We start from the raw sequence: 22,904 nt of genomic DNA on the forward strand, positions 1-22,904 counted from the left end.
CTTAGTCCTTCTTTCCATCAAACTAGACATACCCAATTCCAGCAACCAATCTTTATATGCTTAATCCTCTAGTCCCCTAATCCTCTTTGTTGCTCTTCTCTGCTCTCTTTCTAGAGTCTCCACATCTTTTCTACATTGTGGTGACCAAAACTGGATGCAGGATTCCAAGTGTGGCCTTACCAAGGCATTATAAAGTGGTATTAACCCTTCATGTGATCTTCATTTCTCTATTTATGCCCATCCCTCTATTTATGCAGCCTAGACCTGTGTTGGTTTTTTTGGCAGCTGCTGCACACTGCTGGCTCCTATTTAAATGGTTGTCCACTAGGACTCCAAGATGCCTCTCACCGTTACTACTGTTGAGCAAGGTACCACATATATTGTACATGTGCATTTGGTTTTTCTTGCCTAAATGTAGAACCTTACTTTTATCCTTCTCATCTGTTCCACTACCTTGTCTTATTGGTATCATTGCCATGATTATTATTTCTTGGCTTTGCCTGTACCCTGAGACCTTCTGCACACAAAGGTTACCATCTCCCCCAAATAAAAATTTAGCGTAACAAATATTTATCCAGCAAGCAGTTTGCATATATTCCTTTATTTTACGTGTTCTCTCTCCCATCTTTTCTGCTAACTTCGTATATAACATTGAATCATTTACAGAAATGCAGGGCCATAATTATATAAATAGATTATTAATGCTTTAGCCTTTTAATTTTTTTTGGAATAGGCCAGCAACATTTTTAAAGATAATATTCTAAAACTGATGTTGGTTCAGAACAGCAAATTTTAACTCTGAAGGCATTTACCGGTGGCCTGGGCTGGGGACCCCTCTCTATTGGCAGATAGCCTGGTGAAAGCACTTGCAAAACATTTTTTAAAAATAAGAGAGATGGAAATTTATTGTCTTTAATTTTATTGCCGAATCCAAGAATTTCTTTCAGGAAGTAAATCATGAATGCTGCTGTCATGCAACTTGTTAAGCCAAAGCCAAAGAAATAGCATTGTGATTTAACATACTATGCAAACTCAGCCAATGGCGGTTTATTCAATATAAACCATGTTTAGCATACTGTTGATGAGAATCCAACCCTAGAGATGCTATGGTTCCCCAGTAATCTTGGCTTTTAATACCCCAAAAGCAAATGACTCCATTCAATTTTATATTGATATCATTAGCTACCTGCTGCATATTTTTTTAAGACCACAGTATAATTTAAGTGCCTCCAATCTGGTAATCCTCGGCCTATGACCATTGTTAAGTGAGATACACCTGATATTACAACTGTTTTTGCCATGGTGGTTCAGTTAGTCACTGGAGTTCTTTGATGAATCCTGAGCAGTAACTTAATTCAGTTTCCGCCTTGGATTTTGCTTGCTGGAAGCCAGCTGGCCGTGAGGTGGGGGGGGGTCGCAAATGGTGATCACGTGATTTCCCCCAGATGCTACTACCATTGTAAATACATACCGGTTGCCAAGTGCCCAAATTTTTCTCGCACAACTGTGGGGATGCTGCTACAGTCATAAATGCAAGGACTTTTTGTCCCTGCCATTGTAACTTTTAATGGCCTCTAACAAATGGGTTGCAAGTTGAGAGCTACCTGTATCTTTCTGGCATGAGGGACCAACTTCCATGCTACTTGGGAATTAATATGATGGAAGTGAACACACCTGGATGGAACCAGATGGGAAAACCTATCTGGTCTATTATTGGCTCTTTGGGGATGCTCCTTGCATTTCTCTGAGGACCTCCGAAGGCCAATGAAGGACATGTAAAGCATCACATAAGCAGCACCTTCCCATTCCTCTCGATATTGGCAAGGATTATCTAGTTTCTTTCTCCTTTTGCTTGCTTGTCTTTTTACTGTATTTTCTTCGGATGTATTTCTTATTGCATGTGTAAAATATTTGAATAAAAACTCAAAGTACCGTATTTTTCAGACTATAAGACGCACTGGTGTATAAGATGCACCAAGATTTCAAAGAGGTAAGTAAGAAAAAAAAGTTTTTGTCCTCCCTGGCCCCCAGGAGCACTCTGCAGGCTTCAATAGGGCTGGGGGAAGGCAAAAACAGGCTGTTTTTTCACCAAAACGGGGGCATTTTCCCCTTCCCCCAGCCCTGCTGAAGACTGCAGAGTGCTTCTGGGGGTTTGGGGAAGGCAAAAATGCCCCCGTTTTTGCGAAAACAGCCATTTCTTGGCCATTATTTTTTTTTAATAAGGGATCCGAGGGTGGGGCTTCTGGAGGCCAAAAATGGCTTTGTTCGATGTATAAGACGCACCAACATTTCCACGCTCTTTTAGGGTGGAAAAAGGCACGTCTTATACTCTGAAAAATATGGAATTGGCAAGGATGTGTGGTATGATGTGGGGTCAACTCTAGTTCATGAATTAATAGTGGGGCTGGGATTCTCACAGAGCTGCCCATTGAGGAGCATGGGTACCAAAGTTTATTGGACTTTTTGAGGGACTCTAACAACAGGACTTTCACTTCGTCTTCTTACGCCAGTTCTCTCTCTAGAAGGGCTGTCTGGAAACCTGGCTACGTTCCTTAGGGACTGGAACACATTTTCTCGTGTGTCTCTTTCGTGACAATTGAACGTTAGCGCTATGCCCACGTCGCTCTTCATAATTCTAGAAGAGCTGTCAGAAGTCCCATCAAAACATCGACCCAGAGCTATTTCTTTGGCTGTCCGAGGATCTTGATCGGTCACGGTATAGATCCCATAATTGTGACCAAGCGGATCGAGAGGAGCCAACATCGTATATTCGCTGGAGTCATTGTTCACGGGCACGGGGAGGTGGTTTACCAGATATTCGTGCAACATGTTGTTCACGCTCTGCCTATAACAACTGCCCTGGGGGATAATCTTTACCAGCGTCCGGTCAATACGTTCTTGGTCGTACAACATGCCGCTGCACTTGAACTCTAGACATGCTGTTGAAAAGTTGCGATGGCCCATAGCACGGATGCTTCTCACGTCTCTGATGCCGTACAACTGGCCGACAGTCCGTGGATGGGTGCCCCCTGTGTTGCGAGATCTCACAATCAATTCAAGGGGGCTGTTGATCCTCACTTTAATATAACATGCCCTGAATTCCATCGGTTTGGGCCACCAAGCCAAGTAGTCTTCCGTCCAGTTCATAGGGTCATCCTCATTAAAAGGAATGGTGTTGTAGTCATATTGGTCTCCTTCTACTCTGTAAAACCTGAAGTGAGCGGCGGAGGGGAGAGCCACTTCACACTCGTGCAGCTTTTCATAAGGGTATATGGGACCATTGCTCTCTTCGGCGATGTTGGGCGTAGGCTTGGCCACGTTGATCCTGAAGGCCGTTTTCTTCATGTTGGGATCCAGATGATCGGTTCTCCTGTACTTGAGCTTGCTGAGGTATGGTTGTGGCACTCCCACAGTGAAAGGGTTAAGTTGGGGGGAGGAAGCAACTGCTTCAAGTTCTTCTCCTCCAAGACTAGCCATGATGTAGGCACTGTAGGCATCTGGGTTTTGGTCATCACAGAAAGCTGGGACACAAATGCCACTAGAGCCGGTGACAGCACTGTCAAAGCGCCCCCAAGCTCTAGGGTTGGTAGAATATCCTGGGGTTGGTTCTAAGTTGATAACGGAAACAACCACACCTGCAACCTGTTCACTGCGCAGGAATCTCTCTCTTTGGTAAGCCCGGACCTTGATGTAGCACCGTCTGTTTTCGGGGACGTCCAAGTTGAACAGCCTCCTTTCTCGTATCTCCATGTTGCCCACCAGAAATGTCCTCTCCTCTCGCTTTCCACGCCTGCTGTGGTCCAGTTCAAAATCCCCTTCTTCCTCCCATAAACCGGTTTGTGGATTCAGAGACCAAAGCTTCATCCCTTGCAGGTGTTCCGTCATTTTGATCTGAGCAGAGTCCAGACGGACCTTCACTTGGCCCGCGTTGAGAGATTCTGTAGCCGTTTCGTCTGTGAAATCCATAGAAAACATGCCGTACGTCCTCAGAGGAAGCATGTCCCCTTCGGCATCTACAAAATTCAAGTCAGACTGTGCCGTGGCTGCACCGGAGACGTTTCTGGGGTCCAGGAAAGTCACGCTGGCTTTCACTTTCCCTGCGTAGAGTTCTCCGTTCAGCCGGTAAAATGTATTGGGAGGGATTTCAACTTCGGCGATTGGATCTTCTCCTTCCATTTCTCCCAAGGGAATCATGTTAGTCTCCGTGGATTCTAGTGTGATCGGTGGCTTTTTCCTTAACATCCTGACCTCATGGAACACCGCTACACCATTTCTGTTGAACGGCAACACTTTGGTGGTGTTTACAAACTTCTGCAGGCGGTCCACAAAGGTGAGAACCAGCCTCTCGGTGTCTGGGGGCACTTGCACAGAAAAGGTGCCCTTGTAGCCAGTCATGCTGATCCTGTTGTTCCCCATATAGATATGACCAAACCTCATGGGCTCTCCCGTATCAGACGCCACAGCTCGTCCTCGCACGGTGACTTTGACCTCGGTGCACTTCTGGCAGCCACACTCCACCGAGACTTTGATGGGAAGCGTGTAGCCGGCACATGTTATATCCCGTGTTTGCATCTTGGAGACCCCACAGCAGTAAGTTATGGTGTCCTTGCACCAGAAACCTTCACGTAATGTTCCGGAGCATGTGGTAGCCGAACATCTACCAACGTCATAGTAGAAAGAATTGGTCGAGTTCTGAAAGCAATCGTGGGGCAGTCGGATGAGATAACTCTCTGGCCTGGACTCACAGGGTGTTCGGTTCTTTCCTGTTAAAATCAATTCCATAGGTTACTTATCAAGTTGTGGCCATCAATGGTAAGAGTTGTCTTCAACCAGGGATGGGATACCTTTTTGATTGGTGGTAGGTCATTTTTTACAAAGATCATAATATGGAGCAAGGGGGAACCTGCAAATGGGCAACTTCATACATTGAGGGGACACCAGGACTTGTTCTAGATAAGAGAAAGGGGCATTTGGGTTTTTCTAGAGGTTTTTCCCTCTCCCCCAGATAGAGAAACTTGTCCTTTTGGATTTTTCTAGACTTTTTTCCTAGATATTGGGGGGGGGGGGTGTCTTGGATTTTTCTAGAATTTTTTACATAGGGGGAGGGAGCATCTTGGATTTTTCTTGACTCCACCCCCCCACCCCCCACCTCCGATAGAGAAAAGAGGATCTTGTATTTTTCTAGAATTTTTTCCCCAGATAGAAAAAAAAAATGGCATCTTGGATTTTTCTAGAATTTTTTCCTAAATAGAGAAAATGCCATTTTGGCTTTTTCTAGAGGTTTTTCTCTCTCCCCCAGATAGAAAAAAATGGCATCTTGGATTTTTCTAGATAGAGAAAAGGGCATCTTAGATTTTTACCCCATTTTAAAAAATGCTAAACCCAGGTGGAAGGGTGGGAGAGTGACAGTTTCTTTATAATCCTGCCTCAAAAGAGCAAAATCCTTTTGTTGTCCACCCTGATTTAACTTGGTTTAAATTACAAGAAAAAGTCCTCACAAAAGTAGAAATTTCAGGTGGTTCTCGAGTTATGACCACAACTGAGCCCAAAATTGCTGCTGCTAAGCGAGACAGTTGTTAAAGTGAATTTTGCCTGGTTTTACGACCTTTCTTGCCACCGTTATTAAGTGAATCACTGCAGTTGTTAGTGATACAGTTGTTAAGTGAATCCGACTTTGCTTGTCAGAAGGTCGCAAAAGGTGAACACAGGACCCTAGGACACTGCAACCGTCATAAATATGAGTCAGTTGCTAAGGGTCTGGATTTTGATCCAATGACCATGGGGTTGCTTCAAAAGTGTCATAAGTGTGGAAAACGGTCATAAAATGTTCTCTAAAGGAAAAGTTGTAACTTGAGGACTACCTCTGTGCGTTTTGTATGTTATGCACTTCACCTCATGTTATGTTCATACTATATCTTAGCAAGAACTTTATCCCTAAGGGATTCTAATCTTGTCGTAGGCATGGTTTCTCTTGTGTGTCTCTCTTTCAAAGTCTAGAGAGTTGGAAGCAGAGGTGGGTTCCTACCAGTTCGCACCTATTCGGTAGAACCGGTTCGTCAAATCTACCGAACCGGTTAGAAGAGGTTCCACCAGTGGACCCGGAAAGCAGGCCACACCTACAGAAGAGGTTCCAAATGTTTTTGAAACCCCCCACTGGTCCTTGGATATGATTATTCTACACTATCAGGCTCATATTTATAAAACTCAGTGCCTCTGTGAAAGGTAAGGATGACTACTGCGTTTGTGGTGCAATCAGAACATTGCGTGTGTTGAAGTTGTTTTAACACAAACCAAAGATGCCTTTTAAAAAACAAGTTCACATCCTATTCTTATGCATGCCAGTGCTGTGTGTGAGGTAATTTAAGGTGGTTCTGACAAGTGTCGTCGGCATCTTCATATCCGGTCACATGGGCGGCAAGCCACACCCACAAAGGAGGCCACACCCACAGAGTAGGTTCAAACAATTTTTGAAACCCACCACTGGTTGGAAGGGACCTTGGAGGTCTTCTAGTCCAACCCCCTGCTCAGGCAGGAACTCCTATACCATTTCAGATGTCAATCATTTCAGTCCTCCAGGCATGGTTGTCCCAAAGATGCTTTTTCAAGAGGCAAGCGGATTTTCTGGTTTTTCTTTGAAGGTCGTTTTTTTTCTTTCTCGCTCAAGGAGCTTCTTCAGCTCTAACTTCCATTCCCCACCATCCAGCCAGAGCTGAACAAACTTCTTGGATGAGAAGCGAAATGTCTTCAAAGAAAAATCAGAAAGTCCCGTTGCCTCTTGAAAAAGCACCTTTGGGACATACCATTTCAGACAAGTGGCTCTCCAATCTCTTCTTAAAGTCTTGTAGTTTTGAAGCACCCACAACCTCTGGAGGCAAGTCATTCCATTGATTAATGGTTCTCACTGTTAGGAAATTTCTCCTTAATTCTAGGTTGCTTCTCTCCTTGCTTAATTTCCATCTGTTGTTTCTTTTCTTGTCTTCTGGTGATTTGGAAAATAGCTTGACACCCCCCCCCCTCTTCTTTATGGCAACCATAATAATAATAATACCTACCACTACCACCACCTATCCCAGATCTGAGTATTTTACGCATCCCGGGGCCAAGTCTGGCCCTTTGGCTCTCCCTGTTCAGCCTACTCAGATCTCCCTGAAAACAACTCACCTATGAGAGAAAGGGTTGCGCTTTGAGACTTGACCGAACCTGCTTCATTGCTGGTCTTGCAAAAATATCGTCCGGCTTGGTTCATCTTCAAATTCTTCAAAATCAAGTTGCTCTTATATTTATAGAGGGCAGGGTCCAGCAGAGTATCGTTGTGGAACCTATAAGAAAGATCAGAACTGCAACTCAGAAGCAAAGCTATCATGTGTCTAAGGGGTCTACAGCAGGGGTTTCTCAGATTCCTCCCCCCTCCCATTATTCTGAACTTGGAAGAAATGGCTGCAAAAAAAGAGAGCACACAATAGATACAAACTCAAGGGAAAGCGCTCCAAACTTGATTGCAGAAAATACAAGTTCAGCAACAGAATGGTCAATACCTGGAATGCTCTACCTGACTCTGTTGTTATCTTCAAATCCCCATAACTTTAACCTAAGACTGTCTACTGTTGACCTCACCCCATTCCTAAGAGGTCCGTAAGGGGGCGTGCATAAGTGCACCAGCATGCCTACCGTCCCTGTCCTACTATCCCCACTTATTCGTATCCATTTCCTATATTCATAATCATGTTTATACTTATATCTAATATAAGAAAGAGAGAGGGGGGGGGAGGTTGAGCTCCAAAGTTAAATTAAGCTAGTTTTTCCCAACCTGGTCAACTTTATAGGGCTGGGCCTAACTGCAGCTGCTCAAGAAGTCATGGTGGAGGATTGGGGATGTCTCCATCCCCTGCTTTCTACAACAATGCATTGCACAATATTTGTACATACACATTTCTTTCAGATTTTGCCATCTAATGAGGTTATCCGAGAAGGACTTCCACAAAGAAGATGGGGTCAACCAGTGATGTGCAGTCAGGGGAGGCAGGGCCTCACCACTGTCATCATGAAAAGAAAAAAAATTAAAAAGAAAAAGGCTGAGGTAGTTGCTGCCAGAGTCACTGTGGATGACTCTGCTTAGTGCTTAACTGTTTAAAAAAGCCTCTAAAAAAGTGCCCTCTACAGGAGGAGGCGGGAGAACCACCTCCTGGAAATGCCTCATTTAGTCTGACTATGATTACTCGAGCAGAGTTAAGCAAGGGTTAAAAGCCGAAAAATTCCTTATGTAGATGAGGCACGTGTTTCTCTCACCTCCTCCTGTAGAGGACTTTTTTTAGAGGCTTTTTTAAACAGTTAAGCAGAGTCATCCATTGGGGACTCTGGCAGCAGCTAGCCTAGCCTGACCTCAGCAGCTCTTGCCTTTTTCCTTTTACATTTTTACATTTTCATCATGGCAGACAAGAGCAGAGTTGAAATCCTCTGTGAAACAGCTGAAAAAGGTATGTGGGTCGGAGGAATGGGGAGGAATTCAAAATTAATGTAATTTCTAAGTAATTGTATTATTGTAAGTAATTTCTCTCTCTGTGTGTGTGTGTGTGTGTGTGTGTGTGTGTGTGTGTGTGTGTGTTTTACCCGCCTCTGGCACTTTATTTTTATGTCGGACATAACAGCAAGCTTTTGGACATAGTGGCAGGGCTTTTGGACATAGCGGGACGCCTCTATGTTGGACATAGCGGGAGGGCTTTTGGACGCCCCGGCGCTAGAGGCAAATGCCGCCCTGCCACTATGTCCGACATAGAGGCATCCCGCCGCTCTGGCGGACATAGCACCGGGGCATCCGAAAGCCCTGTCGCTGTGTCTGACATAGAGGTGTTCCATCTCTATGGCGGACACAGCGCCGGGGCTGCCGCTGTGTCCGACATAGGGCGGCTTTTGCCCACTTGCCTCACCAGCCATAAACCTTACCGCACGTCACTGGAATCAACTTTATTTTTCCAAGGCAAAAGAAGAAATATTGGATGGAAGCTAATCAGGGAGAGAAGCAATCTGGAACTAAGGAGAAATTTCCTGACAGTGAGAACGATGCATGAATGGAATGGATTGCCTTTAGAAGTTGTGGATGCTCCATTGCTGGAGGGTTTTAACAAAAACTGGACATTCATTTGTCTGAAATGATATAGGGTCTCCTGCTTGAGCAGGGGGTTGGGCTAGAAGACCTCCAAGGTCTCTTCCAACTAAAGGAAGAGGAGAAGGGGAAGGAAGTCCAGTTGTGATTTAAGGCATTCCATGAAACATTAAAATGCCCATCTGAAAACTAGTCTAGACTTGAAATATAACGCAGGTGCATTTCCTGCTGCCCTCTGGGTTTCAGATCCCAGCATTTCCCTTGCCAGCCCATGAGAATGCTGGGAATGTATCCAGGTTGATGTTCCTCACATGAAGATGCTGCTAGCTTTGCACCATTTGGAACTATAGGTACTCCTCAATTTACAACTGTTCATTTAGCAACCATTCCAAGTTACAAGAGCACTGAAAAAACAGTGACCTACAATCAGTCCTTGCACTTAAGCATCCCTGTGGTCACATGATCGATTTGCCACCTTCTCCATTGTCTTCTGACAAGCAAAGTCAATGGGGGAAGCCAGATTCACTTAATGACCTTGGATTATTATTATTATTATTTATTTTAAACCTACTGTGATTTGTTTAATGGCCCGGCAAATAAAAGAAGGTTGCAAAATCAAGCATGTCTCACTGAACCAACTTGCTTAGCAATGGAAATTTATGGTCCCAATTTGCTTGTAAATCAAGGATTATCTTTAATTTTGGTAGTAATCAGCCTAGATTTTTGTCCTGTAACCCCATTTTAGGGATGCGGAGGCTCAGTGGCTGAGACGCTGAGCTTATCGATCAGAAAGGTCAGCAGTTCAGTGGTTCGAATCCCTAGCGCTGCGTAATGGAGTGAGCTCCCATTACTTGTCCCAGCTTCTGCCAACCTAGCAGTTTGAAAGCATGTAAAAATGCAAGTAGAAAAATAGGGACCACCTTTGGTGGGAAGGTAACAGTGTTCTGTGCGTCTTTGGCATTGAGTCATACCAGCCACATGACCACGGAGTCGTCTTCGGACAGCACTGGCTCTTTGGCTTTGAAACAGAGTTGAGCACCGTCCCCTAGAGTCAGAAATGACTAGCATATATGTGCGAGAGGAACCTTCATCTTTATCTTTAACCTTATTTTAGTGACTTACCACCAATATCTGCCAGGTAGTGGATTTCCAGTGGCATGACAACAGAACGACACACTCTGACCCTCTCTTCTGGCTTTGTTTCCTGGATGCATGGTCATGTATGGTTTTTCTGAAAGAGAAAAATAATTTGAATCTTTCCTCAACAATTGGGACGGCCAGTTTGGCTTCCATCTGGAAGAGTCTGGAAGATGGGCGTATGCTAACCTCAACCCCCTACAGAAACATGGACGTCAGTGCCTAGAATTCCCGCCCCTCACACTGACGGTGGGATCATCTCTGTCTCTCTCTCTGTCTGTGTCTCTCTCTCTTTCCCTCCCTCCCCCTCTCTCTGTCTCTGTCTCTCTCTCTCTCTGTGTCTCTCTTTCTCCCTCCCTCCCCCCTCTCCCTCGCTCCCTCTCTGTTTCTCTCTCTGTCTATGTCTCTCTCTCTTTCCCTCCCTTCCCCCTCTCTCTGTCTCTCTCTCTCTGTCTCTCTCTGTCTCCCTCCATCCTCCCTCTCTCTCCCTCCCTCCCTCTCTGTCTCTCTATCTCTGTGTGTGTCTCTCTCTCCCTCACTCCCCGCTTCTCTCCCTCCCTCACTCCCTTTCTCTCTGTCTCTCTCTCTCTCTCTGTGTCTCTCTCTGTCTCTCTCTCCCCATCTCTCTTGGTCTCCCTTTCTCTCTCTGTCTCTGTCTCTCTCTCTCTCTCTCTCTCTCTCCCTCCCTCCCCCTCTCTCTGTCTCTCTCTCTCTGTCTCTTTCTCTGTCTCTCTCTGTCTCTCTCCCTCCCTCTCTCTCTCTGTCTCTCTGTCTCTCTCTCTGTCTCTTTCTGTCTCTCTGTCTCTCTCTATCTGTCATCAAAATAGCTGTGTGTGTGTGTTTTTGTGTGTGTTTGTGTGTGTGTGTGTGTGTTCCAGCATAACTCTGGAACACCTTGACCAATTTCAGCCAAACTTGGTACACAGATGACGTCCTCTCTGGAAATTAATACTGGGGGGGGGGGGTAAGACACCCCTTAAATCCCTTGGGGGCGGGGGGATTTGGCAGGTGTTCTGTTAAGATACAGCTTGTTGTGCCTTCAAATGGTTTCTACAGAACTGCCGTAAAATGGATTTTATTGTATAGCACAGTGGAGTTGCCATGGTAATGACTTCACAGTACTCCACAAGGGGGCTCCCTCTGGTAAGGGGGAAAATCCAACATTTGAGATTACTTTTGGTCTGGACATTTCCTCCCTATAAATAAATACTCAGACAATGCTGGGTTATCAGCTAGTTGTCAATAAATTTCCCCTTGGTTCTAGGTTGATCTCTTTAATGATCTTCCACCCATTACTTATTGTCCTGTCCTCTTATGGTTTGGAAAATAAAACAAATAAAACCTTCTATACCCGTCAAGTACTGGAAAACTGCTATCATAACATCCTTAGGCCTTTTGTTTTACATAATCAGGGCGCATAAGCACACACTGTGAAAGCAATTCTGACTGCATATGTTTCATAGAAGCTGTGGCTGTGCATGATGGTTATCACAGTGCAATCCTAGGGAACTGCAGGACTCATGAAGTCTATTCTGCCACTGAATGGGGGCCCAACGTTTCCTTACCGGCTCTTTTCAAGTAGATACGAACAGCCGAGTAATTTTCAGCACTCTCTGACAAAGTGATCACAGCCGTCACGTACTTGGACTTTTTAATTTGCAGGGTGGTTTTCCCATCAGGGCACAGGCCAGGAACCTCAAAGGCCCCATTGTGGTCTGACTCTGTTAAGAACTTGGATGGCTTCGCTTGCAGGTAGAGGCGGGCTCCAGCTGCCGGGGCGCCATCTTGAAGGGCAACTGTGCCAGAGAGTACATGTCCTTGGCAGAAACATGCGCTGCATTCGGCATTCACCCAACCCCTGGAGCACGTCAGGTTACAGGCTAAAATGGGTAAGGAAAGCATGAGTTACTCCAGAGGATTATTGTTGTTGTTGTTGTTGTTGTTGTTGTTGTTATTTGGTTAATCTTTAGTGAGATTCACAGCCTTTGGGGCTGGTTGGTTATCATCATCATTGTTGTTGTTATTGTTATTGTTGCTGTTGTTGTTGTTGTTATTTGACTGTGAATTCTGCTCATTCACCTCCAGCAAAGTCTTTCAAAGGAGGATTTACAGTCACAGACTTTATCTGGCTTGCAGAGCTGACAGGCCGATATATGCAAAATTTGGCAAGGAGTCTCGGACAGTCACAAACCAATTAAGCAAACTAATTGTCTCCTGCAAACTCCACTCCCCCTTCGCTCCTCTTTTATTTCCTTTGAGAGGGGCCATTCATCATCCACCTGTGGCCTTACTCCCAAGTCTACCCCTGTTCTTTAGCTGTCCCCTTCGTCTGGCAACTTTGTGCATGCTCACACTGGGAACAGGCTCCAGCTGTTCTTCTGCTTCACTGATGTCAGACCGGAGGTAGCAAATAACTACCAGATGGCCTTGGTCCCTCTCTGCCTTCAACACAGAGCCCTCATCAGAGCCTTCCCCAGATTCCAGGACTGGCTCATGGTCCTCCCCAACATCCTCAGTGTCCTAATTTGCAGCCAGCTCTGCTGGCCACTGACGGGCCACAACACATACATATTGCTAAACTTAAGTTTCACAGTTATCATGTTCTTAGAAAATACCTTTGCAAGGGGGTCCCAGACAAGCCCTCACTTCCTCACTTATATCCTTACAGCGCGGATCCATGAAAGTATCTGCAAGGCATATCCTTCTCCGAGTCTGCACACCAGCTCGGTCACATTTTCCTGAACAGGAACTCCATGTTGACCACGATGACCAAACGGATTTGGAATTGCCAGCCAAAGACCCTGGGAAGGAGACACAGCCAGCAGCCCTCTTAGGAGGTTGAGCAAGATGAGTCCGGGAAGACTTGAAAAGAAAGGCCTAGAACTGCATGACCTCTTCTCCTTCACTGCTTCACCATCATGACAGCGAAGTGTATGATGAAGAACTGATTCACTCCAGTCAAGATTCCAAAATTGTTTGTCCCAAGTAGCTGCAATCTATCATGGGAACTCCTTCAATGGGACATTTTATTGGTTTTGTCTATGTACCCTTTGCATGTATAATAGAACAGAACAGAATAGAATAGAATATTAGAATGAATAGAATAGAAAGAGTAGAGTAAATAGAGTAGCATGGAATAGAATAGAATATAACAGAATAGAATAGAAGAGAATAGAATAGAATAGAATAGAATAGAAAGAGTAGGAGGAGGAGCTGACATCATGACGACATGACATGCGATCTTGGAAGGGATGCATGGAAGTTTTTGTAACCAATTGACACTTTCTACAATTTGTAATGGAAGATGGTTTTGTGTGTGTGTGTTTTTTGGGGGTGTTTTGTTTGTTTGTGTTTATTCAAAAATAAAAAAATCTTTATATAAAAAAAGGAATAGAAAGAATAGAATAGAATAGAATAGGAATAGAAAGAGCAGAGCAGAGTAGAGTAGAGCAGAGAAGAGAACAGAAAAGGAGAGGAGAAGAGAAGAGACAAGTTGGAAGGGACCTTGGAGGTCTTCCAGTCCAGGAGTTCCCAACATTTCGAACCTCAGGGACCACTAAATTCATAATTTTAAATCCCGCGGACCACTAATATGATTTTTTTAAAAAGATAAATAGCATTTAGTGCAATATTAAAAATGCAAATAATTTTTCTGTGGACCACCATAATTTATCACGAACTACCAGTGTCCACCGACCTCCAGTTGGTGACCACTGTTCTACTCCAACCCCCTACTCAGGCAGGAAGCCCTATACCATTTCAGCCAAGTGGCTATCCAATCTCTTCTTAAAAGCCTCCAGCAATGGAGCAAACCTTTCCACCGATCAATTGTTCTCACTGTTGGGAAATTTATCCTTAGTTCTAGGTTGCTTCTCTCCTTGGTTAGTTTCCATCCATTGCTTCTTGTCCTGCGCTCAGGTGCATTGATGAGGAACCCAGCACTCTAAGATGTGGGGAGAGGGCATTTGATTTAATTTAATTTATTCAATTTGGCACTGCCCAGCTCCCGCAGAGTGTGCCATTGAAGCCCCGCCCCTTTTTAATCATGCAGCTTAATTTTTTTGACTTCTTTGGAGATGCCTTGATCTCTTCAACTTTTTAAAGCCAAACTGATTAGGAATTTTTGTTTGGGGGGGGCTTGTAATGGGTTGTCCGCATTTAATTCTCCAGAGTTTTGATAGCCTCTGCTTGTGATCAAGACTGACAAGCGAGATCAGCTTGACACATCAAGTTCTGCACTTCAATCCCAGAGGTGAAATTTCTCTCCGTGTAGGTTTAGGTTTATTTTTATTCGATTTATATGCCGCCCTTCTCCCAAGGACTCAGGGCGGTGTACAACATTAAAAGAAACATATAATACAAAAGTTAAAAAGAAATTAAATAGGATATCTCAAACCCAATTAAAATTGACAATGACATTTTTTTTTAAAAAAAGAATTAAAATTAAAATTAACAGTAATCAATAATTTGATTTGTTTTGTTCAGGCCAGGCTGGCTTGCTGGAAAAGCCAACTTTTTAGGGCGCGTCGGAGGGACCAGAGGTCGGGGATTATACGAAGCTCCGGAGGCAGCTCATTCCAGAGGGAAGGCGCTCCCACAGAGAAGGCTCTTCCCCTGGGGGTCACTAGCCGACACTGTCTGGCCAATGGCACCCTGAGGAGGCCAACTCTGTGGGATCGCACTGGACGATGGGAGGCTACTGGTGGCAGTAGGTGGTCTCACAGGTACCCTGGGCCTACTCTAGTTGCCATGCTAGTTTTTCGGGCAAAGTCAGAACGTGGGCTAGCTGTGGTACAGGTTTATATGCTGCATGAATGCAGTCAAATACTAGCATCTGAAGGCCAGGCAAGGAATAACGGATGGAAACAAGAGAGATTCAACCTGGAAATGAGGAGGAATTTTTTGACAGTGAGATCAATCAACCCATGGAACAGAAGTTGCCTTCAGAAGTTGTGGGAGCTTCATTCCTAGAAGCTTTTAAGAAGAGACTGGACTGCCATCTCTTAGAAATGGGTCTCCTGCTTGGGTGGAAGGTTGGACTAGATGACCTACAAAGTCCCTTCCAACTCTATTAATCTGTTAATCTTCCAATAGAAGAGACTATCTATTGCTCAAGGCTAAGACATGGAGCCCTTGGTGCTGTCTGAGCTGAGTTGTTAGCTTCCAGATGTTTCATGATCCAACTAGGTAATATCATCTGTACCCCATCAATGCATCTTCAGGGTATTGATGATATAACCTAATGGAGCAATAAAATGTTTGCAGGCCACCAATCAAGCCAATGTTTCATTACCCAACTAGCTAACATCATCAGTGCTGGAAGGCGAACCCCCCACTCCCTTCTAGCACTGATGATGTTACCTAGTTGGGTAATGCAATGTCTGCAAGGAAACAACCAAGCTGAGTCCCGAGGCCTCCTCTAGCATCTTCCTTCCCAAATTATCCTCCCATAAGATCCCTTGCATCTAAATCCATCAGGGCCGTTCTTCTTACAGGTAGTCCTCGACTTACAGCAGTCCTTTTAGTGACCATTCACTAAATTCAACGGCACTGTAAAAAAAGTGGTGTAGGATCGTTTTTCACAGTCACAACCTTTGAAGCCTCCCCTTGATCATGTCATCAAAATTCAGAATGCTTGGCAACCGGTTCATACTTATGACCATTGCTGTTTCCCAGGGTCATGGGATCCCCTTTTGCCACCTTCTGACCAGCAAAGTTAATGGGGAAGCCCGATTTACTTTACAACCATGTTACTGACTTAACAACTGCAGTGATTCTCTTAACGATGGCAAGAAAGGTCATAAAGTGGGGCAAAACTCACTCAGCCGATGTCCCTCTCAATCGGCAACGGAAATGTTGGGCTCAAATTGTGTCATAAGCCAAGGACTCCCTGTACTTGCACGCACCCCCTCCTGAAAAATTAAGCATCCCTCTTACCCGAAGGACAGAGAAAACGGACTGAATAATTGAAGCAGGTTTGCCCCGGGGGCTGCTCCTTATTCAGGCACCAGAAGCCCTTGTGGACACTGGAGTGGACCACCTGGCCCGAACTGGTGGCAGGGACCCAATCGGTAGTCCGGGCTTCGATCTGGATGGGATTTGGACACACCCTGTTCCGGTAATAGAAGCGAATGGCATCTAAGCGCTCGTAATCCCCGTTCCCTCCGGGATGATCAATGTTGAACCAGCTGGTCCACGATTCTTGGTCTGAAGGAGAAAGAGAGAAGGAAGGAGTGCAGATTGTACGGCTACAGAAAGGGAAATTGTCATCCTTGCCATTGTAGGAGGTGGTGGGATTCAAAAAATTTTACTACCGGTTCTGTGGGTGTGGCTTGGTGGGCATGGCAGGAGAAAGATACTGCAAAATCTCCATTCCCTCCCCACTCCAGGGGAAGAATACTGCAAAATCCCCATTCCCTCCCCACTCCAGGGGAAGGATACTGCAAAATCCCCATTCCCTCCCCACTCCAGGGGAAGGATACTGCAAAATCCCCATTCCCTCCCCACTCCAGGGGAAGGATGCTGCAAAATCCCCATTCCCTCCCCACTCCAGGGGAAGGATACTGCAAAATCTCCATTCCCTCCCCACTCCAGGGGAAGGATACTGCAAAATCCCCATTCCCTCCCCACTCCAGGGGAAGGATACTGCAAAATCTCCATTCCCTCCCCACTCCAGGGGAAGGATACTGCAAAATCTCCATTCCCTCCCCACTCCAGGGGAAGGATACTGCAAAATCTCCATTCCCTCCCCACTCCAGGGGAAGGATACTGCAAAATCTCCATTCCCTCCCCACTCCAGGGGAAGGATACTGCAAAATCTCCATTCCCTCCCCACTCCAGGGGAAGGATACTGCAAAATCTCCATTCCCTCCCCACTCCAGGGGAAGGATACTGCAAAATCTCCATTCCCTTCCTATTCCAGGGGAAGGATACTGCAAAATCTCCATTTCCTCTCCACTCCAGGGGAAGGGAATAAGAAATGATACTAAACTATACTTTGGTTTGCACAAATACCATCCCAAGAAAACATAAATTGAGATTTGAAAGAGACACCTATGACAACAGAAAAAGAAAGGGAGAGAGGAGGAGAGGAAGAGGAGGGAAGGAAGGAAGATGTAAGGAGAGATGGGTGAAGGTAGAGAAAGAGAAGGAGAGCGGGTAGGAAGGGGAAGAGTAGGAGTAGGGGAGAGGTAAGGGAAGAAGGAAAGGGAAGGAGAGGAGGAAGGGAGAAAAGAAAGGGAAAATATGGTGGTGTTAAAACAGATGGATGGGATAATAAATAAAGCAACCCAAACTCTATATTATAACTTTTAAATGGAATAATAAATGTATAAGAACGACAAATGTAAAGAAGAAGACCTATATGAATGTATACCTATAATTGTATGTAGGAGAATAAAAAATAAAAAACTTTTTTTTAAAAAAAACTGAGATTCCCCTTTGGGATTTACGATGACAGGAAATGCCTGATTTATAAACTGGAGAAGGATGTTGGCAATCACAATAGACTTGACTTTAGCTTTTTAGCAATCTGCTTCTTCGGGTGTTAGCCAGAATGAATTAGGATTTAGCAAGGATTAATCTGTTTTCCATTATCCAAGGGCACAGAGAGAGACCGACAGGATCTTTCATAAATTAAGCCATTTTAATTTGTTGTTTAAAACATAATAACAAGCATATGGCATCTTAATGCTTTCTTAAAATAGAACTGCAGGGATTGGAAAATTACTTACTGTCTGAATTGTGTTTGGTCAAAAGGCTGTAGGGTTTTTGTCCATTGGCGATCCAGCTCACTGATTGTTTTAAAATCCGTTCACCTTAGGGAGGGAAAAACAGAAACAAAAATGCTGTAAAATGAAAAAAAAAAAAAAAAGAATAGGCTGTTTTTAAAATTTGGTTTTCCAACAAAATTCTGGGGCCAAGAAATTAATGTGAGCCCAACATGTAGGCTGAATGAGATATGTCACTTGCTGTCCATTTTGGCACACTGAATATTGTTTAATCAGTGTTGTTGTTTTTAGAGTTGTTTCAAATTTGATTTTATTTTGGTTTTCTGTGTTATTTTTGGTGGTTTTGTTTTTTTTTGGCCGACTCAGTATATTCTGAATTGTGAAAATGAGATGGTGGGATATAAATTGCTTAAATAAACAAACTAGCCTCAAACACTGGAACTTTTGAAAAAGAGATTGGATAACCGTTCATCTGAAGTGGTGTAGAACCCTAAGCAGAGGGTTGGACTAGAAGACCTCTAAGGTCCCTTTCTAACTCTCTTATTTTATTCTCGTTAACAAAAATACATCAGATCCATTGCAGTTGTTCATCAAAACAGTCAGAAATGGCGCTTGTACCAGAGTACCGCCGAAATACTAAATAAGGTTTTTAAACAAGAGATGAACAGTAAACAATATGGATTTAGAAAACAGAATTATTCAAGCAAGGGATTTCTAGATTTTTAGGGACACTGAAAGGAAGAAGAGAATGTGGGTAAATTGTTAAGATTGGGTCAGTCTTGGATTTGATAGTGTCTTGAAGTTCATTGTCTGAAAAGTGGTATAGATAGTCCTCGATTTACGACCACAATTGACCGTAAAATTACTCTTGCTAAGCGAGACAGTTGTTAAGTCAGTTTCCCCCTTTTTACCACCTTTCTTGCCACAGTTGTTAAGTGAATCCGTGCAGTCGATAAGTTAGTAACCCGGTTGTTAAGCGAATCCAGCTTCCCCTTTGACTTTGCTTGTCAGAAGGTCGCAAAAGTGGATCGTGTGACACTGCAACAGTCATAAGTATGAACTAGTGGCCAAGCATCTGAAACTTGATCCCATGATCACGAAATTTGAACATGCATGATTCTCTAATTTTTTTTTCTCTTCCTTCAAATTAAAAAAAAATCAGTTTGGTGCTGAAACTTCCTTTGCATGTAACCCTTGACTGAGTTCGCTTAGCGACCATCTGAAATGACAGTAATACTGAGAAAATTGACTTAGGACTGCTCCTCGCACTTATGACCATCACAGCCTTCTCGCGGTCACGTGATCAAAATTGAGGCTTTAAAAAAGGCATTTTATGAAGCCAGAGTGCCCTCTACGATAGTGACCAAAAGCTTTACGGTCTAGTCTGTTTATCTCATTTTCTCCAAATAGATAGGAGGGTTTTGCTCCAATAGCTCAGACAGGAGTTAGATTTTTGGATAGTAGGGAAGCCCTCGGCAGGAACAGATCCAGTTGCAAATCCTACAGCTATAAAGTGTACAAAACACTTGGATTAATCTTTACAGAAAAATGTCGTGCATCTGGCGTCTAAGACTTGTTTAACCCAGTCACAAAGAAGTAAACCCAGGAGTGAGACGCAGCCGGTTCTGTGAGGTTCAGGCGAACTGGTGATTTCAGTGAGCATTTGGCCCCGCCCACCTGCCCTTGCACTTTCCTGGCCCATATTTCCCTGTTTTTAGCTCAGCTGATTCACACGGCACAGCAGATGGCCGCATAGCAGCTGTTTTACTCACAGGCGCTGACACAGAAGTTCAGTTTTGAAGCTTTAGAAAGTCGTTTTTTGAATGCTGCGTGCATGTGCGAAGCGCAAGCGTGCGCGCAAAGGACGCACTCACCGAGCCAGTTGTTAAACCGGTTGCATCCCCCCCCCCGTGAGTAAACCCCCACGGGTCAGTTTCAAGCTCTCTTTTCCTAAACCCAGGTATCAGCCAGTAATTATAATAATGATGTATTTATGACTAGTAATTACTTAAAATAATAATCAACCAAACCTAGTCAGAGCGGAAAGGCAAGCCGTTAGATACAGGCCGTGAGAGTACAGCTATGATGGCCATATTTTCTTTGGAAAAAAACAAACAAAGGATTTGGAGAGAAAAAAAGGGAGCAAATTTGAAACAGGTTCATAAGACTAAACAAAAAATGTTTATGTTTATAACTTTGCTTTAGAAAGGGAAATCCGGGAGCAAAACCTGAAAACATTTTACAAAACTGTATTCTAATAAAGACCTCTAAAATCAAACAGCAGATATACATTTTCTTTTAAAAGACGATTCAGTTTCCCTATTTTTCATATAAACATTGAAGACCGTGCATTAAATTGTACTTTTTGTATGGTAAAATTTCAATGACCAAAATAAAAGACAGAAGTCCTTCTAACTAAAGAGACATAGATTATATTCAAACAACATGCTTAACTAAATTAATAAAAATGTGGCGTGAACTCCAAATATTAAACTTGGTTAGCTTTCCTTATGGGCGGTCTTAATAACATAAAAATGAAAATATGGGAAAATATGCTTCCAGATGATTTAGATTAAAGAACTCATTGAAAGACTGGGGTAATTTTATACTAATACAATATTAATAATTTACAGATTTTTTCCCCATTTCCTTTCTTTTTTGGGGCTTTATTTATTCATTTTATTCATTGTACCATAATCTATACTCAAATATATAGAAACACATTAGCTTCTCTTTTGGTGACTTAATATGATTGTGTTTCTTGCTTATCTGTGGATTGTTGTGAATCAGAAAATAAATGAAATGTACTGTTTGGGGTGGGGGGAGTTATATTCTCAATGTTACCAAACCATAAAAAAATCAGTGCAATAACCACTCAGGAAGTTAATCTGAGAAATCATACATTGGATTTGCAGTGATGGGATTTAGCCATCGGTTGTTAACTTTCTGAGCAGTTTGGTGAACTAGTTGTTTGAAGAAATCATTAGGGCAGAGAACCGGTTGTTAAATTTTTTGAACTCCACCACTGCTTTGCACATAACCCTAGAGAGGCTCAGCATGGTTGCGTTGAGCATATTGTAGGAAATCAATTGTTCTCTTGGCATATTTGTGCTTCAGTTTGAGTTGAAATGGAATTCTTCCCCTTTAAACAAGGCTCAGATAACAAAATAACAGAGTTGGAAGGAACCTTGGAGGTCTTCTAGTCCAACCCCCCACTCAGGCAAGAAACCCTATACCATTTCACTCTAATGGTCATCCTACCTCTTCTTCAAAACCCATGTTGGAGCACCCACAACTTCTTGAGGCAAGCTGTTCCACTGTTTAATTGATCTAGCTATCTGGAAATGTCTTCTTAGCTCAAGGGTCGACAACTTTAAACACTCAAAGAGCCACAAAGGTCCTAACCAGATTCAATTCTGGAGCCAAGAGGAGGTTTGGTTCCCCCATCATAGTCTCCTCCTAGTGCAGCGTCCTTTTTCCTCTACCTGTCCTAACTGAAAGCCCTATCCATTGTGGAACCGACCAGCGACAGGAGCCGCAGCAGAGGGATGAAAGAGCCACATGCGGCTCCAGAGCCACGGGTTGCTGACCCCTGAATCAGCTCTAGGTTGGTTGGCTCTGTGACACAAGTTGGAGTGTGTAGCAACCCAGCCATTTTGAACATCTGAGAAAGGTCAGCCACACTCACCAGAAATACAGGCAACTGCAAGAAGAAGGAAGGAAGGCAGAAGATGTCTCTGTAATTCAATCATTCTTTAACTCCAGAAGAGGATTCTCAGATGCTAATTTCCAAGCAGGTCAAAAATGCATTTGGATCATCACGCACTCTGGTTTTAAAGTCTCGTTGGGCTTCCAAATGGAAGAACAACCTGGGAAGAAGAAAACAAGCACATTGACTTCAATATGGACTCAGTCTGGACGGATTTTGTCCCCACCTTCCTCTGACCACTATCTTGGGAGCAGGCAAATAGAACGATGTTATTGTGACCAGAGAAATGTCTCCCTGGGCATCTCAGTTGAAGAAGATGGTACCAACTCCAACGTTAGAAAATTAGTTGCCCAACCCCGTTCTAACTTATGGGAACAAAGGGGAATGTTTTCCCCATATCCTCTTGACATTAACTGCTTATATTTTTTTATTTACATCACACACACACACGTATCAATGCATGAACAGTGTGGCACCTGGGTGTCATACATTCTAATACAAATAAAACTAGTAGAATTAATCATAGTTACTACATTCAACCAACTTATATATTTCTAATAATAATACACATTTATATTGTTATAGTCTTGTCATTATTTAATTATTCCATGTTTTCTCTTGTTATTGCTTTAATTTTATTGTGTAAAAGGGTATACACTAATATTCCCCTTTTCTCTTATTTCTATCTCTTATTCTAACTTTTAATCATGTCACCCTTTTATTAAAAGACGTTTTTGTTCTATCCTACCTAACTTCTAATCATGTCACCTACCTAAAAAAGAAAAGAAAGCGAGAGAAAAAGAAAAGCAAATTAGAACAAAAAGAGAAATCATCTATCCATCGTCTCTTGCCCACTTCAGTACTTTAGTTGCTATGCTTTTTTTTTTACTTGCCTCTCTTATTCCTCTTTGGATCTTTATCTTTATCTGCATCTACTTCTTGGCTATTCGGTCTAAGTATTTCTCCCATCTCTACCCACTTCCACTACCTAATTGACATTAACTGCTTAACGATAACAACAGAGAAGCTTGCAAAAGACATATAGTCCTTGGTCCTGGGACAGCACTACAAGCCCAATAATTGTTCTCCATGAGCTCTGGTCTCCTATCACACAATAAAAGGGCAACACAGGAAAATGTAAATTATTTCCTTGCTATTTATATAGTTACTTCTTAGTTTAAATACACCCCAGGTTCATTCCATGAAGACTAAATTGGAAGATGAACGG

The 22,904-nt window shown here is 43.5% G+C and overlaps 1 protein-coding gene across 1 annotated transcript; it reads right to left on the reverse strand.

Moving 5' to 3' along the window:
• Positions 1-2,250: 2,250 nt before the first annotated feature.
• On the reverse strand, positions 2,251-22,645 carry CILP (cartilage intermediate layer protein). The gene is made up of 8 exons (XM_087707598.1): positions 22,570-22,645; positions 17,971-18,054; positions 16,175-16,444; positions 12,853-13,038; positions 11,803-12,117; positions 10,223-10,331; positions 7,162-7,319; positions 2,251-4,763 (listed from the first exon to the last, which is right to left on the reverse strand). The coding sequence occupies exons 1-8, from the start codon at positions 22,643-22,645 to the stop codon at positions 2,452-2,454; spliced, it is 3,510 nt and encodes a 1,169-aa protein (XP_087563724.1). The 3' UTR covers positions 2,251-2,451.
• Positions 22,646-22,904: the final 259 nt, after the last annotated feature.

The sequence above is a fragment of the Thamnophis sirtalis genome, unplaced genomic scaffold (assembly GCF_051295495.1).
Source record: "Thamnophis sirtalis isolate CommonGarterSnake01/CBP01778 unplaced genomic scaffold, rThaSir2_p1.2 scaffold_2, whole genome shotgun sequence".
Classification (NCBI taxonomy): domain Eukaryota; kingdom Metazoa; phylum Chordata; class Lepidosauria; order Squamata; family Natricidae; genus Thamnophis; species Thamnophis sirtalis.

Bases quoted from the DNA above. Each gene is read 5' to 3' on its own strand.
- CILP (XM_087707598.1), bottom strand. From the start codon at position 22,645: ATGGGAGAAATACTTAGACCGAATAGCCAAGAAGTAGATGCAGATAAA. The intron at 18,055-22,569 runs GCAAGTAAAAAA...TCCCTCCCTAAG, and splicing joins TCCAAAGAGGAATAAGAGAG to GTGAACGGATTTTAAAACAA. The intron at 10,332-11,802 runs GTAAGGAAACGT...TTTCTCTTTCAG, and splicing joins TATCTACTTGAAAAGAGCCG to AAAAACCATACATGACCATG.